We start from the raw sequence: 17,332 nt of genomic DNA, 5'->3' as shown, positions 1-17,332 counted from the left end.
ATTTTAATTACTAATATAATTTTATACCTATACATAAAATTAATGTTTTGAATAATATCTTGTTATCTTTACAAAATATAACTTTAGAAAGAAAACAGCTTTATAATAAAATAAAAAAATTGAATAAAAAACAAATGTTTTTAAATTAATATCTAGTCCTTTTTAGCAAGAACATTGCAAGGTGGAGCAATTAAAATAGTTTGTCCCAAATGCCACAATGAGAGTGGGATCACCTAATAAAATAAATAAAACCCAAACCAATACTGAGATTGTGAAAAACTTATTAAAAATTCAAAACAATTTTGCAAGTACTTCAAAACTTGTGTTTTGGTTTCTTTTATAAACAGATTTTCAAGTAGAACTGTTTATTAAATTTATATATGTAATAAAAGTTGTACCCAAATTCGATTTATATATAAGTTATATATATACATAAATATATATATATATATATATATATATATATATATATATATATATATATTTATATATATATATACATATATATATATATATATATACATATATGTATATATACATATATATATATATATATATATATATATATATATATATATATATACATATATATATATATATATATATATATATATATATATATATATATATAAATATATATATATATACATATATATAAATATATATTTGCACACAAAAATAAGTTGTGTGTATATATATATATATATATATATGTATTTAGCAAGCTAGTGACGTCAAGAAGCTTAATTATATTGTAAACAAATCGTGATATCTCAAGTAACTGTTTGGATTTAATTCTGACAGTTATAAGTCAATTAAATAGAATTTTAAAATCTATTCAATAAGAGATTGGAGTTATGTTATGATAATACTTTTAATTAATTTTTTTAAAATTACATTTTTTTCAATGGGTTTTTATGCAAGGCAGTCAATTTCTATGAAGAAAACTTGCTTTTTTTATCTAATCAAGAAATATTTTTTTTAAAGGTTTAAGTCAAGTTAGTTCTTTTTATTTAATAGAAATCATTAGGTAAGTTATACTCAAAAATAAATTGTATAATTATATATGCATATATATATATATATATATATATATATATATATATATATATATATATATATATATACATACATATATATATATATATATATATATATATATATATATATATATATATATATGTATATATATATATATATATATATATATATATATATATATATATATATATATATATATATATGTATATATATACATATGTATATATATATATATATATATATATATATATATATATACATATATATATATGTATATATATATATATATATATATATATATTATATATATATATATATGTACATATCTATAAGTATATATATATATATATATGTATACATACTAGTACTTCTTTTTGTATTCTTATGTTCATGATTATATATCATATGCATTGATATATATCGCACAAAAAAGCATCATTTTAGAAAAAAACTGTACTTATTGATAGTAACTCTTAAAAGACATCTTAAAGATTAAAAAAAATAAACGAAAACAAGAAATATTAAAAAGAAACCGATCACAATCTTTTTTAAAAAGATCATTATTACTAATAATTTCATTCCACCCATTTTCATTCCACCCAATTTCATTCCATTCAAGTGATTTAATACAAAAAGTAAAAATATTTGGTACAAAATAGTGAATATTCTTGTTTTTAGACATTTGGCAAACACTGCTTTGACTCGAGCCAAAAATTGAATAACTTTGTTTACTATTAACTTTAAAACGTTTTATACTTTTTTGGTTTTATGTTTTGAAACACCATCATTGAGGCGCAAAAATTAAAAATTTTATTCGAAATATAATTATGTTATCATGTTAATTATAAAAATTATGTTGGAATTATATTTTTCAAGATAATAAAAACGTAAAGCAAAAAAAATTTTCAAGATTCTTGACAACAAGTATAGTTCTTGTCAACAAAAATAAAACAATATTTGAGGGATTTTTTTTCAAATTTTTAATTTATTAATATTTTATAATTTTAATTCAGGTGTTTAAAACTAATAAATTATATAGAGTGAGGCGAAACTGTAGGCTTACTGTTTGTTAATACTATAATATGCGAATTATATATAATATTTATTTATATTTATACATATTGGAGGCTTAAAAATTTCAGACTACACAGTCAAAATGTAATACAAGTTAAACATTTTTTGTTTCAAACACAAATGATTATTTTTTTTTTTTCAAAAACTTTTTTTTTAATTTTAAGTTAATCTTTTTTTTAATTAATTTTATTTTGAATTTTTACTTAAATTTAGTTTATTAGATTAACTCAAGCAAATACTGAACATAATATAAAACTTGTAATCACTATTGAGTTGAAAATTAAATCCGTATGGAAAATTGAATCCCTAATAGATATTAAAATTCTCTTCTTTTTTTAAATTAAAATGCTTCTTAAAAACAACAACAACAACAAAAAAAGAAAAATAATGAAAAAAATTAAGTTAAAAATAAAGAAACAAAAAAATGTTTCGAAACAAGTTGTTTTTATAACCTCACCTAAATATTATTACATGAAATGAATTTGTGGTTTCATATACATCAAATGAGTTAAGTTTAGCCTTATCTATCTTCATATTTTCATTTTAAAAAAAGAAATCCTAAAAATTTACTTTTTATTTACGTTTACATCGAAGCTATAACTATATCACAAAAATACAATATATCTATATCTATATCTACATCTATATCTATATCTATATCTACATCTATATCTATATCTATATCTACATCTATATCTATATTTATATCTATATATATATATATAAATATATATATATATATATATATATATATATATATATATATATATATAAATATATATATATCTATCTATCTATATATATATATATTTATATATACATATATATATATATATATATATATATATATATATATATATATATATATATATATATATATATATATATATATATATAAATTTGGAATAAGTGACACCACGCTCTACCGCCAGACCATATTTACGGTTGTTTCAGAAAACACAATTACCAGTTACGTCACATTTCCGAACTTAAAACATTTATCAATAATATACTAAAATATCAGAGAATAAATAAATCAATAAACCTTAAAATACATATATTACATCTACAATTTATAATACAATTTTTATTAAAAACAAAATTTAAATCACATCTTATAAAAATTAATCTAATATAGTTATGTTAGAAAACATTTTTGATTTAATATTAACTAGTCAACTTGCGTAAATAAGTCAGATGTGTGGAGTATCCTAAAATATATGGGTTTCTTTTTGCAACAGTAATACTGTTTAAGTCTTAAAGGAAAAACCACGTACAAATTATGTAATTTTTCTGCTCTTGGATTAAAGTTTTTTGTTTTTGTTTATTTAATAAAATTTACACTACATAAAAAGTTTTAGACTGATTAAGACTGATGAAAACTATTTCGCAAATGTATCGGTTGGATGTTAATCGTGTAAAAACTCATTAGTTGCTATAAATAGATAATGATAGATTGTTATTATAGATAATATATAAATAAATAATGTTGTTGTTAAATAAACTTTATAAATAACACGAAAATTTAATTCCCACAGAGAACGTGGAGAACTCTTTTTATTTCCTACTTAAATTTATTTTTAATCACGCTTTCAACTAAATTTAAACAAACGCATTTTAATTATAATGAATGTGGATTTTTTTTAAGCTTTTATTTTAACAAATATTGCTTTTACGGTTTTAGGTTATTGTTTAACTGGTTGTTATCTAGTCTGAACTTTTTCAGTCTAAAGCTATTCTTATTAGGCGTGAGAAAAAGTTATTTATAAATATTTGAAATCAACGACAATTTTTTATTATTTGCTTAGTAAACATTTTATTTTGGTAAAAAAAGAGTGTCGATGTTTTAGGTAAGAATATCGATGCTGGAGATATCAGAATTGAAAATTTTAAACTATGGTTATGTAGATACATAACTAAAATATTTCAGTTTGCAAAAAACATCTTTTTTAAACACAATATAACACAATTTTTATATAATTTATTTAATATAAAAAGCAGTAATTTTTGTGCCTAAAATTTATCCGCCTTAAGAATCGAAAACAAATCCATCTTTTATTAACCGGTAAAACAAATCGAGTCAAAAAGTTGCTTTTTTACTTCAAGCTTCAGTATTAAAAGTTTTTATAGAGATATAGACAGTTTAACTTAAAGTTTAACTTTTATCGGCTTAACATTAGCTCAACGGAAGCTAATCTTGTTAGATATTGAATTTATAAAAAAAAAAAGAAAAACAATTTTAATTAAATTAAATAAAAGACTATTTACTGTATTTGAGCTGCTCTATGGTCTGAAGCAAGTTTGCGGCATTGATTCATGCAAAAAAACACTTCACCGAGTTTGTATTTTTGGGTAAACACGACTGACAAACCCAATATTTGCAAATAAAAGCTTCAGATCGGTATCACGTGTTGTTTAGAGTTAATAATATTTCTTTCCAAGACTTTTTGCTCTTCTTTTATTATTTTTTTTTTTTCGTATTTTGTAATTGATAAATTTCGTCTTTAGCTTTACAAGTAAAACTTAATGTTAATTGTTCATACTTTTTGACCTCATTGCTAGCTTAGATTTCATAAGGCCACAGAATGGCCTTATTTACTAAGAAACTGATCTTTACCACTTAGGTTGTTGACTTTTTATTTGTCTGTAAACATGGTGGAGAAGTGTAGCATTTTTCATGTTGTCTCTAAATCTTTCTGCAAAGTGTAACAAGGATTGATGTGAGTAAGATAATAAATACGTAAGTCTAACGGTATATGGAACAAGTGAGTTAGTAAATTTTTTAACTTTACTTTATTATCAAGATAACTACGTGTAATATTGTTGGGGAAAGTCCGGTGGCCCAAAACACTTAAGAAAAAAAATAGATTGTACGCGTGTGCTAACAGAAAACAAAGTTTCAAAAGTCTTTTTTATAAGAAGAAATATTTATCAATCGAATTAAAAACAAAAAAATAATTATTCATTGCCTTTATAATATACAAAACATAAAAGAAAAAATGTTAGAAAAAAGGGATATTTTAAAATTGGAGGGTAGCCCTCGGACTCATAGTTTAACCATGATTTTACCTCTTTTTTTTACCAGCGTGACACAAATATAATATATAATTATTTAGCACTGGACTGTTCTCAACACATTTAACAAAAAATTGCCTTTAAAAATTGCCTCTAATATATAAGGAATGGGAATAAAAATATCATCATTTAGAAATATAAGCATTAGCTTTTTACAAAGTGAAAATAAACACTTTAAAAACACTTGATTTCAAATCATATTTATATTTTATTCTAATCATAAATTAATTTTATTTCATCTTTTTAATCATAAATTAACTTTATTTAATCATAAATTTATTTTATTTATTTTATCTTTAATCAATAAAAACGTATTACTTTACATAAAAGTTATATGTAATAATATTTGAATCAAATATGATGGTACAAAGCTCTTCTGATCGTTGGAAGCAATATCTTGCACTCCCAGCCAATTGCTTAGGCATATTTTGATAGTTTTTTTGCATATGCCATATTTTCACTTGAATAATGTTTTTATAGCATCTAAAATCACATAGCTTCTATAGTTTAAGCTGTACATCAAGTGTCCAGTTACCCGCCGTTCGGGGCTACCCAACTTTCCCCTAAATAACTTGTGTGGCTTAAATGCCTAAGAATAAAGTTTAAATGCCAACAATTGAAATAACTAACTGAAAAATTAATTAAACTAATTGTTTGGAATCAATATAATTAGTATAAATCGTTTACTGAAGCATTAAATTGATCTTACAAGCAACCCAACTTAGGTGCTGTAAATACGGTGTTTAGTAATCCCTAGATATATCTTTGCATTGAAGTGATATATATTTGTAAACTACAAATGGTGGCAGAATGGTACCGACAGCATTGACTCAATTACTAACTGTGTAATCAATGTTTTTATCTTTTTAATTATGTTATCAATCAATTTTATGGAACATTGAGAATCACCCCTATATGTTGTTTGCTTTGATTGTCTTAGAATGCATAAAGTTCATAATGTTTTTCGTCATTAAATTTTCATACGAATGTGTTTTAAGTTTAGTAAAATTTAATTTTACTTTTGAAATGTTAAATTAAATATTAAAAGAGATTTTTTTTAACAAGGGAATGAATTCTAAGGGTTTTTAAGACGAAAAAAAAACTTGTTTTTAATAACTTTTCCGACTTTTGACAGAAAATTATTTAAATTACGGAACCACAAGACTCTTTGTTTCAGCTTTCAAATAATAATAATAATGTACAACGACATAGCTAAATCGTCTACTAATTCGTTTGCTCTCTATCTTACTCAATATTTTCTCAAGATTTTGTATAAAAGATTTTGTATAACATTTTTTCAATTTTAACAAGTTTTTAATAATTTAATTGGTGAATTTTTCAGTATTTTAATTTAAACCTTATTCTAAACTTTTATCTTTTTATTATATTACATTACCTTACTTTTTGCACATATTTCACAAAAAAACTCAAAAATAATAGTTATTTTAAATAATAATTATTACACAGTATTTTAATGCATACAAAATTACGTTTTTTTTTGGAACTAAAAATGAAAAAAGTAAACTTATACAAACTTTTTTGACAAAGATTTTTTTTGGTATATTTTATCAAATAAATATTTTTTTCGAAGGAATGACGTAATTGTTATTTTTTTAGATCTTAGTCAGCAAAAAAATTTTTTTTGCTGACTAAGATCTAAAAAAAAAAAAAAGCTCTCTTTGGCTGAAATTTACCAATTTTCAACTATAAGATCCGATTTTGCCAACTCCAGTGCCCAATTTGCCAACAAATAAATTTTGTAGAGGGCTAAACACAGGGCCCCACTCCTTGAAAAGCCTCTGCCCAACATGACACTTTTAAAAAATCAGTATAACACTGTTCTTTAATATAGTGCTATTTTATTACATAGGGCACACACAAAAAAACATATTGCAAAGTATTTATATTGAAATATGTATCTATTTACTTTAAATAAATGAAAAAAATAAAGAAAAAAACAAATAAAAATAAAAAAAAATCAAACGAAAAAAAACAGCAACAAAAAGAAAGACAAATGATTCAACTGCAAACATTCAAACTTTTAAATTTCAAAGACAAACAAACAACTTAAAAAAAACTTAAACTTTTTAAATTTCAAATCGTTTTATCTTTTATCAACATTACTATTATGAAATCTGAATGGAATAATTAATAATAATGATGGTAAAATTATCGACATAACTGTCAATGCACACATTTATCTAATAGTTTAAACGAATAAAAACTATTTTATATTCGTTAGATAAAAATAACTTTGATGTTAATTTAGAAAAAATAAATTGAAGTTATCATTTTTATATGTTACTTCAATAAAATTAACTGGAAATTACCATTTTTGATGTTATTATAAATTAAATAAATTAAAGTTTTAATTTTTAATGTTATATTAGAAAAAAAAAGTTTAGTTTTCATTTTTAACATTGATGATGAAAATTTTATTTTTAAAGTTATTTCAAATAGATTAGATAAAAGTTATCATTATTAATTTAATTGTTATTATTTATATTTATTAATTACTTATTAATTACATTATCAATTAAGATTGCATAAGTTGAGTATGTTAACAGTGTATTGTTTTTTGCAGCCAAAATACTTTGAGTTTGAGTTTATCTATTTCAGAAATCAACTATATATGCATATATTATATATATTTTGATTTATTGATGAAATATATATTTCTAATTTTGATGTAGCACTTTCTCATCAAAATATATATATATATATATATATATATATATATATATATATATATATATATATATATATATAATGTATATACATTTTCTATATTTTGATGAGAAATATATAAAAAATATATATATTTATATATTTTGATGAGAAAGTGCAACATCAGGCACTTCCATGCTGAAAGAAAAGAGACTCGTGTGTCCGATCATTCATCTATATTGAATTTCAATTGGTAAACACTATATTTGAATGAGTTGACTGATTCAGCACTTATGGCATCTAAAGGTAACCTATTCCATACATTGGCGATGCGATTAGTGAAGAAATTGAATCTTTCTTTGCAGTTTTTTAGCCTTTTGAAAATTTCTTTGCAGTTTTTTACCTTTTGAAAATTTGAACTGTAGAATCAGATTACCTTGAACTATCCTTTTTATAAGTGTAGTTAAGCCAAGATGACGAAGTCTTTCTTCATATGGCAAGGGCTTTATTTTCATGGTTGTTTTAGTGGTTTTATGCTGTACTTTCTCTGGAATAGTAATGTCTTTTTCCTTGTGTGGTGACCAAGCCTGGATAGCAAGTTCTAACTATGATCTTATATACATTTTGTAGAGTACTTTTCACAAAAAGAGTCCTCTAAGATGAGCTTTTTTAAATAAAACTCAAAAAAAAGCGAAAATAACAAAAAAATAAAATCTTTAAAGATTAGACTAAAGTAAAAAGGATTTATCTCAATCATTTAAAAAAAAACATTAAAAAATCTTGTCTATCTCTAAGAAAGTTTGCGATACTTTTGCGAACCAAAATAAAGCGTGGAGAATAACTTTAAAAAAACGCGCTTTTCTTAATAAAAAGCCGCATTTCATCTTGAACATATCATCTTCAGCAACTTCACCAAGTACTTCATAATTTAAATAGCACGACAAAAGCTTATATAACCCATGGAATTAGCAGTAGATAAAGCATAAAATATTGAAGATCTAATAAATTTTTGTTAATCTTGTTTCGTTCTCACGTAATTACAAAGTATTGAATAATAAAAAATTATAACTGGGATGTTATTCTTTTAAAATTTAAAACATTGCAAGGATATCAACTAAACAATCAAGAAATTAAAATAAATAACATCGTCGAACTTGTATGAATATACTTAGCCACAAAAATTGTCTACCCGTAAAAGAGGTTATACCATCTTAAGAACCTGCTCATCTTATGCAACCTTCCCCTTAAAAAAAAACAATAAAAAAACAATAAAAAAACATATTGTTTTTTTATTGTTTTTTTTTAAGAACTTTGAAAATTATAACTTGTAACACTAAATCAAAAATAGATTAAAATTTATCATTTTTGAAGATTTTCAATTTTAAACTTAAAAAAATTAAATCTATGTTATAACTTTTATTGTTTCCTTAAATATAAATGAAATAAAAATTTTTATTTTCAATTTCTATTTCAAAAATCTACAAATGTAAATAAAACCTTCGAGTTGTGAATCGTGTATGAATTTTCGCTTTTCCTCAAGAGTTACCTATATTTATTAAAACTGTTTTTTAATATATGAACAGGCATTTTTTAAGGAAAAAATGTATATTATATTATATATATTTTGTTCTTATTCTTCAATCAACAAGAGTACATTTACCTACATAATAGCAGCTGTGGAGCTAACGTTAGAGTTGCTGAATCTAGAAATGAAGGTCCGTGGTTCGAAGATATAGGAAGTGACCAGGGCCGGCTATAAATCTCATAAACCAAGGTCTCATAAAACCAACAAGTTCGCAAGCAACTGCAATTAAGTTATGAGTTACTTTAAAATAGAAGATAGGTTAAAAAGCTTTAAGTAAAAAAAGTTGTAGGTTGTATAAAAAAGGAAAACATGATGATAGGTAAAAATTATATGGTTTTTTTGATGTGCAAGAAAAAAACTGGATAATTTAAGGCTTTTATAGCATGAAATTATACAGTAAAAGGATGATGATGATGATAATGATGATGGTAATGATGATTATGATGATCGTGTCAATCATAATGATGTTTATATATGCATATATTTAAAATATAAACGCGAGTTTTGAATAGTAAAAAAAATACTTTATGAGTGACGTTTATGCAGCCCAGGTCAAAAACCCGGCCCCGGCTATATTTTATTAAACCCGGCCCCGGCGCTGGTCAAATATCAACCCCGGTTGCTTATTGCGAAGACGGCTCCGGTTGCATATGCATCATTGGTATGGAAGAAGGTGTTAACTTACTGGTTAACTACTATTCTATGGTGGACTTCTTAAGACCGTAAGGACTTCTTTTTTTTTTTTTTAAGGACTTCTTAAAGCACCTAAATAAAAAGGAAAAAAACTTAAACCCCTCTGTCCTCTGTCCACTGTCCTCTATCCTCTGTCCACTGTCCTCTATCCTCTGTCCTCTATCCTCTGTCCTCTATATGACAGTGAATATGTATATATACACTTGTTTACGCAGTTTATTACTTATTTTATTTACTGTTATTTTATTATTTTAGTCAATATCTTATTATTTTAGTCAATAATTTCAAAGTTGTAAGCAAAATTCTACAACTTGTCAAATAAAAAGCAATGATTTGTTTATTGAAACAAAAGTTTGAAACAAGTTCTATTGAAATTTAATAACGTCATTAAGCGGTCAAAACAAAACAGAAAACAAAACATCAAAAAAAAAAAATTCAAGCATACATAGGACATTTTAAAATTGATATTTTTGATATTTTAACAACTTGGTGGATTTGAATTTCAAAATAAAAAAAAATGAAATAAACACGCACATGATACATTAGAAAATATCATAGAAAATATAGAAGAAATTTTTGAAAAGTATATCTTACTAAAGGTAAATTTTAAAATATAAAGACAAATAATTCTATGCTTCTTTCAAGATCTTTAAAACAATAATCACAAGTACAAGTGTTTGATATTATTTTTGGTTATTAATTATATCATATTTTTGGTTATTAATTATATCATATTGCAAAAACTTTGGTTTAGTAACAACTACAAATATTATAAGTATTGAATATATAATATTTAATACACAAGCAAAAAAATTTTAAAACAACGAAATCCAGTTTTGCAAAATTGAAACTACTAGACGACAATGTAAAAGTTTATTTTTTTGTTGTGTTAAATAAAATAATTTTAGCTGAAGTTTTGTTATTTTGCAATAGCTGTATTAAAATTCAAAAATGAGTTCAAAATCTAGTCTTATTGTTTTTTGCTACATACCTAAATAGATGAATTCATAAATTAAATACATAGCTGTTACAATGGATGCAGGAGGGAAACTTTGTTTTTAAAAGTGTACAATTTAGTTATTTTAACTAACTGTTATTCGTATTATTGAAAGATAATGTTGTTAAGTTTTTTAAATACAATTTTTAATGAATTCTAGCAAAAAATATAGGTGGTTGTCAATGACCACCTAAAGTAATTTTTTTGAATACCTACAAAAAAAAATAGTGGTTTTTAACAACCACTTACATTTAATTAATTTAAAATACATTTAATCTTTAATAATTTATACAAAAAACAAATATTGTTCTGAATAAGCTTCTACAGAAAATAAAAATTCCAGTTTCAAAGTTTCATAAAATTTGATATTATAAAAAGAGTCAAACGAAGGTATATAAGAACTTTGATTTGGTGGCATTCCATTCCATTCATGCCTAATTTGGGTTAAAATAAAATTAAAAATTTTAAAATAAAATATATAATTGTAAATTAGAGTTTACTTATATCTTATATTTTTTTAACATTATTTACAACAAATTTGTTTAAGTTCCCTTATTTCCTCCATTTTTTCCTTTCCCCACCACATTTTCATTGTGAAATTGCAAACGCATTCTAAAACAATTCTAAAAACTTTTTGACTAGTTTAAAACTAGTCAAAAGCTTTTCTTTTAAAGGTCTCAAATCTAAAATTGAAAATTTATATAGTGTTCCAAAATGACCTAACATTTTTATCACATAACACTGAAGAAAAGCATTTAAACTGTAATTTCATGCCTCCTTTCTAACCATTGTCTCCTATTTGGCTAGTTGGCAAAAAAAAAATTATTAAACCAAATGCATCTTATGCTGTTTAAAAATACCATTTCAATAACTGGCGTACAAAGTAATATTTATTTTTTCTAATAAAACTTTTTTGCAATAATAAACAAGCTCAATTATGTTTATCTTGTCATCTTTATCTGGAATGAAATAGTACGGCCTAATTTTGTTTTTTCATCTTAATTGACCGACTTCATTTTCAAACAACCTATGAAAAAAATCATTTTTTCAACAAATAATATTCTTGATTTTTTTTGATTTTTTAAAAAAGATTTTCAGTTGCTAAGGTTGCTTCAGTTGGTAAGGAAGGAGGCGTGAACTTCTACTTAAATACTCTTCCGCGGTGCTCCGTGATAAGACCGTAAGGACTTCTGGGAGCACCTAAATAACCTAAAGAAAAAAAAATTATAAATTATAATTATAAATACATTAAAATAAAATTGGATTCTATTAAATACTAAGTTTGATATTCTAAGATATCATTAAAAAAACCTTGAAAAAAGAAATTAAAGAATTTTAAACTTTACATTAGCCTATGAACCTTTAGAAAATTAATTTTTTTTGGTACTAGAAATTTTTTCAAAAAATAAATATTCACGAATGCTTTGATTTACTACAAAAAAAATTTCAATTTTTTTCAAAAACAACTACAAGGGATTAAAGGTATTAAAAGAAGTTTGCTTTACTACCAATTTTGCTTTAACGCTTGCCACTAGCTTTATGAGCTATTTTGATTAAAGGTTGATCAGCAGATAATATGAAAGCTTAATAATTCTTATAATAACAACTTAGGTTTAAAACCTGAGTTTTTCCTAACTGTACACTATGCGACAGAGGAGTGATTAAGAGACAAAAACTACTAATTTTTAATTATAAATTATTGTAACTTTTTTTTCATACTTTCAGAAACATATAGTTGTGATAATAGGTTATTGGGAAAGTAATTTTATTGAATTAAAGGTTAAGTAAAGCTTTCAGTATGCATAATGACAATATAAAATAAAATTTTATATATAAAACCATAATTTAAAGCATATAAAGCTTGAGGTTTTTTTTAAATCAACTTCTTAAAGTCAACTATAAAAAAAATACCACATAATCCCACAATGTTCCTAACTTTATTTCGGTCTTTACACAAATAAAATAATACTCTATTGGGTATTAAATAACCGTTGTGATAATAAATACCCAAGAGAGTAAAATATCAAAATAGTTAGCTTTTTGAGTTTGAGTTTCTAATTGTGCGCGTCAAAGCTACGCATTAAAATATTTTTTATTAATAAATTTGTTTTAAACATATAACATGTTTGTTTACGATGTTTGTCATAACTTGTTGGTTTTTGCCATTTTTTTGAACATTCTGACGCATAATACTGCTCTTTGATATACAAACTTTGGTTACGGGTTGGATTACGGGTTGGAGTGGATTTAATTTGATAAATCATATTCTCTAGTTGTTAAAAGAGATTTTTAATTTGTATATACTATTTGACCTACTAACCTTTTTCAACACAATGTATGTACAAAAGTAAGTTCAAATTAAGTCCAAAAATGATTCCAAATAACAACAACAACAGCAACAACACAAAAGCAAACTGAGGCAGTAAAATGTAAAATGTAAAAATGTAAAATGGCAAAATAAATCTCAAGAAAGTTAATATCGTTCTTGGATCAAAACCAATTAAAATTCAATTTATAAATTTAAAAGATATTGCACAATTATCTTAAAAATTTTTAAAAGATTATTTAAAAGTGAAGTCTAGACAATCATATTTGCAATGGTTTAAATTAACTGTGCTTAAAAGTGTTTTTTTAGTTCTTGGAAATGCAAAATATACTTTATACGTAATTGTATTTAACATAAAGGAATCACCATGCCAACCATTTTTTCGTTTTGATAAATTAACAAATAGTAGCTCTAAATACTTAGAATTTTATTGAAAGTATTTTGACTCCGGAAAAAAAAATTTCTTCCCAGAGAAAGATGCTTACGGAGAAGTATGCTTACGTCAAAGTTAGCTACGTTATGCATCATTACAAAAATTTCTCTCATTTTTGGATGCTTTGAAGATAAATACAAATGGAAAAAAAAAATATTATTTCAAATAAAAATGTAACTATTAACTTTCTTTTAAACATAACTTCTTTGACTTCTATTGTATAAAATAATAAACTTGATTATGCGATTTTTACTTGCCCAATCAATAAACTTATTATATGACAAATAAGTGGAACCAATATAAAGTTTAAAAACACAAAAAAGGTATTTTATTTAATCACCTAAAGACGCACAAAAACGTTCAAATTTTATTTTAATTTTATTTTTTTTCAGATTTGTTGTCTTGAATTTATTGAAGCTAAATATTTAAGAACTACGCAATGAATTCTACTAATCATACAGAATGTCAATTAGCGCCTGCGGACGTTTTATTGATTGTTGGATGTATTACAATTATTGTGGTTGGAGTTGTTGGTAACATTTTGGTTCTGATTATATTTAGATCCCGATGGAAAAGAGGATCCACAACTGAGTTGCTAATTTGCTACTTGGCTGTGTTTGACTTATTGAGTTCATTTTTTGCTCCATTGATATTCATGTACTGGATTTTGGTATGTTGGAGTCGATGGGATTTCGGATGGTTTGGATGCAAGTTATTCCCCTACATATTTCGTGTATTTACCGCTGTATCGACTGGTATAATACTTATAATGGCGATTGATAGATGCCAACTTATAGTTTTTCCATTAAAAGGAAAATTGAAGAGGAAAACCATACACTTCTCTATACTTGTAACTGTTGTAGTTTCTTTACTGTGGGAATCATACTATGCTAATGCGCTTTATATTCGACACAACAGACTTACCGACGTTTGTACTGTGGTGCCCGCAAACACACCATCATATGCATACCCGCTAATTCTACTTACTATCTTGAAAATAGTGATTTTACTAATAGTACTTTTGTCAAGTTCGTGCTTAGTTATCACGAAGATACAACGTCGCAATCAGTTAATGCTTTCACAAAAATGTTTTCCGAAAAAACCAATTAAAAACCAAAAAACAATGAGAATGATTATTATAATTGCAATAGTTTTTGTATTAACTGTTGCCCCGCGTGATATACTTCATTTGTTATTCACTTGGTCATGGTTAGGCGACAAAATGGTATTTCAAAACAGGCAAGTAAATTTTTACAACATGCTTTTACTATAAATTAATTGTTTATTCATAAATGTAGTTTAATTCAAATTTATTACATTGTCATTTTTTTAATTACTCTAACTATAATAGTCTTACTGTATAATTGTAATGTGTGATGTATGACATAGACTATAAAGATAATCAATAAAATATTTAATTTTTTTTTTTTACTTACCTTTAGAATACTTATTGATCGCTTGAATAACTGGTTTCGATTACTTCAGGTTAGCAATGGGATTTACAACGTTTTCATATACGCAAATCTTCACGCTAAGTTTTCAAAAAATTTAAAACAATACCTTCCATGCAGATTTGTGTCAGTAGCTCCTGAGAAACGAAAGTCACTCGCTTTAGACTCGGAGTCAACAAAAATTGAAGTACTCATGGAAAAAAAAATTGATAATGAAATTGAGGTACTTATGGATAAAAGATAAATATCCAACACAAAGTTTATTTGTTGATAATGGTTTGTAAATTAAAGGATATATTTTAAGTTTATTTAAAACAAAAGTTTAAAAAAGATAATTTTAAAGTTTATTTGTATAGTTTGCAAAAAAACAGTTCCTTTTTATGGTTTTAATCCATTATCATATTGTGTGGATATGTACAGATGTATGATATATATATATATATATATATATATATATATATATATATATATATATATATATATATATATATATATATATATATATATATATATATATATATATATATATATATATATATATATATATATATATATATATATATACAGTTTATAGAATTACTTAAGAATGAAAGTTGTTTTAGCAAAACGGTAGACTCTCTGATGCTGTCCTTCAGGTCCGCAAGCATGAAAAAATCATACTTTCATTTCCCTGACTACCTGTCTAAACCCAAACCTAAACCCTTAGTCGATGTATGCACACTCACTGCGTCTGTCCCTATTTAAATCATTTTACGTATGTACGTTCCGCTGCACCTTATATATCTCATTTTCCTAACACCTGTAAATCTAGGTTTGCTGACGCAAAGGACACTCAATGTCGGAATAAGAGTTCGACAAAAGAGCCTACCTACTGAAGCCAGCAATGAACATTTTTTGTGTCCGTCCAGCGACGGGTACGAGTTTCATTTTATATTATTTATTTTATTATTAACGTTATATATACAAGAATAAAAATGTACATTATTAATAAATTACTAATTGTTTTTAGTACCTTAATACATTTTTAATTGTTTCAATATAATTATTAATAATAGGTAATAACATAATATCTAATTATGTTTGAAAATTTTTAAACTTAAGTAATGCATACAAAAAGTAACACAATATTTTTTATAAAGAAGTTTTTAAAGAAGAATAAATAGTTGATAAATGACGAAATAAAAATTAACGCGCAACTTTTTTTTCTTATCTTTTTTACACAGTAAGTATCCAGAGGCAATTTAATGAATAAAATGAGGGGGAGGGGAGGGAGAATTGAATGTGTGTGTGGGTGTGGGTTGGGGGGGGGGGTGAAGAGGAGCAAATTTTTAAAAGTAGCGAATGTTTCTATATATATATATATATATATATATATATATATATATATATATATATATATATATATATATATATATATATATATATTTATATGTATATATATATATATATAAATATAAATATATTTAAATATAATAAGAAACTCTTTATTATGTTTCAATATTTATCTTTAATTCATAGAAATTATCATCAATTTCTTATTATTGCTAATTTGTGTTGCAATTAGTTTTTTTAAAAATTCTCTAAGATAACCTAATAATCTTAGTACCTCATTATGAAAATAGCTGTTTATAAGACTGTTTCCGTTCTATCAAGCGACAGTTTTCAACTACATCGAGGCTTGAAATCTAGATATTTAACTCTAAAAGTCATCGTACTAAACACTGCAAAACGACTGCTGTTTTCAAAAATTCATATTTAGACTCGGACTAAACAAATAAATACAGCAAGATATATCTATATTTTTCGGTGTTAGAAATTCTTGAAAAGACTTATTTTGCTTTGTTATGAGAATAAACTAGCTTAGTCACTAAAAATAAGTAGAACTTAATTTAACAAATAATTGACTAAAATACAAAAACATATTCTTACAAAAAAACTTTGTTTGAAAATGAAGGAGGTTTATAATTGCTTTATTAAAACCTCCGGTTTT

The 17,332-nt window shown here is 24.3% G+C and overlaps 1 protein-coding gene across 4 annotated transcripts; it reads left to right on the top strand.

Annotated features, from left to right (window-relative positions):
- The first annotated feature begins 802 nt into the window (after positions 1–802).
- Positions 803–15,675, top strand: LOC105845550 (melanopsin-A). Of its 4 annotated transcripts, none has more exons than XM_065787663.1 (3): positions 803–1,030; positions 14,284–15,130; positions 15,334–15,675. In XM_065787663.1, exons 2-3 carry the CDS (start codon positions 14,331–14,333, stop codon positions 15,584–15,586), a joined length of 1,053 nt encoding a protein of 350 aa, XP_065643735.1. In that variant the 5' UTR covers positions 803–1,030; positions 14,284–14,330; the 3' UTR covers positions 15,587–15,675. The 4 variants fall into 4 exon arrangements, with proteins under 4 accessions (XP_065643735.1, XP_065643737.1, XP_065643734.1 ...); XM_065787665.1 differs by lacking the exon at positions 803–1,030 and adding an exon at positions 10,587–10,734; XM_065787662.1 differs by lacking the exon at positions 803–1,030 and adding an exon at positions 13,913–14,064.
- Positions 15,676–17,332: the final 1,657 nt, after the last annotated feature.

The sequence above is a fragment of the Hydra vulgaris genome, chromosome 01, assembly GCF_038396675.1.
Source record: "Hydra vulgaris chromosome 01, alternate assembly HydraT2T_AEP".
In the NCBI taxonomy this organism is placed as follows: Eukaryota; Metazoa; Cnidaria; class Hydrozoa; order Anthoathecata; family Hydridae; genus Hydra; species Hydra vulgaris.
The sequence above is the reverse complement of the archived record's forward strand: the minus strand, read 5'-3'. Positions and strand labels throughout refer to the sequence as shown.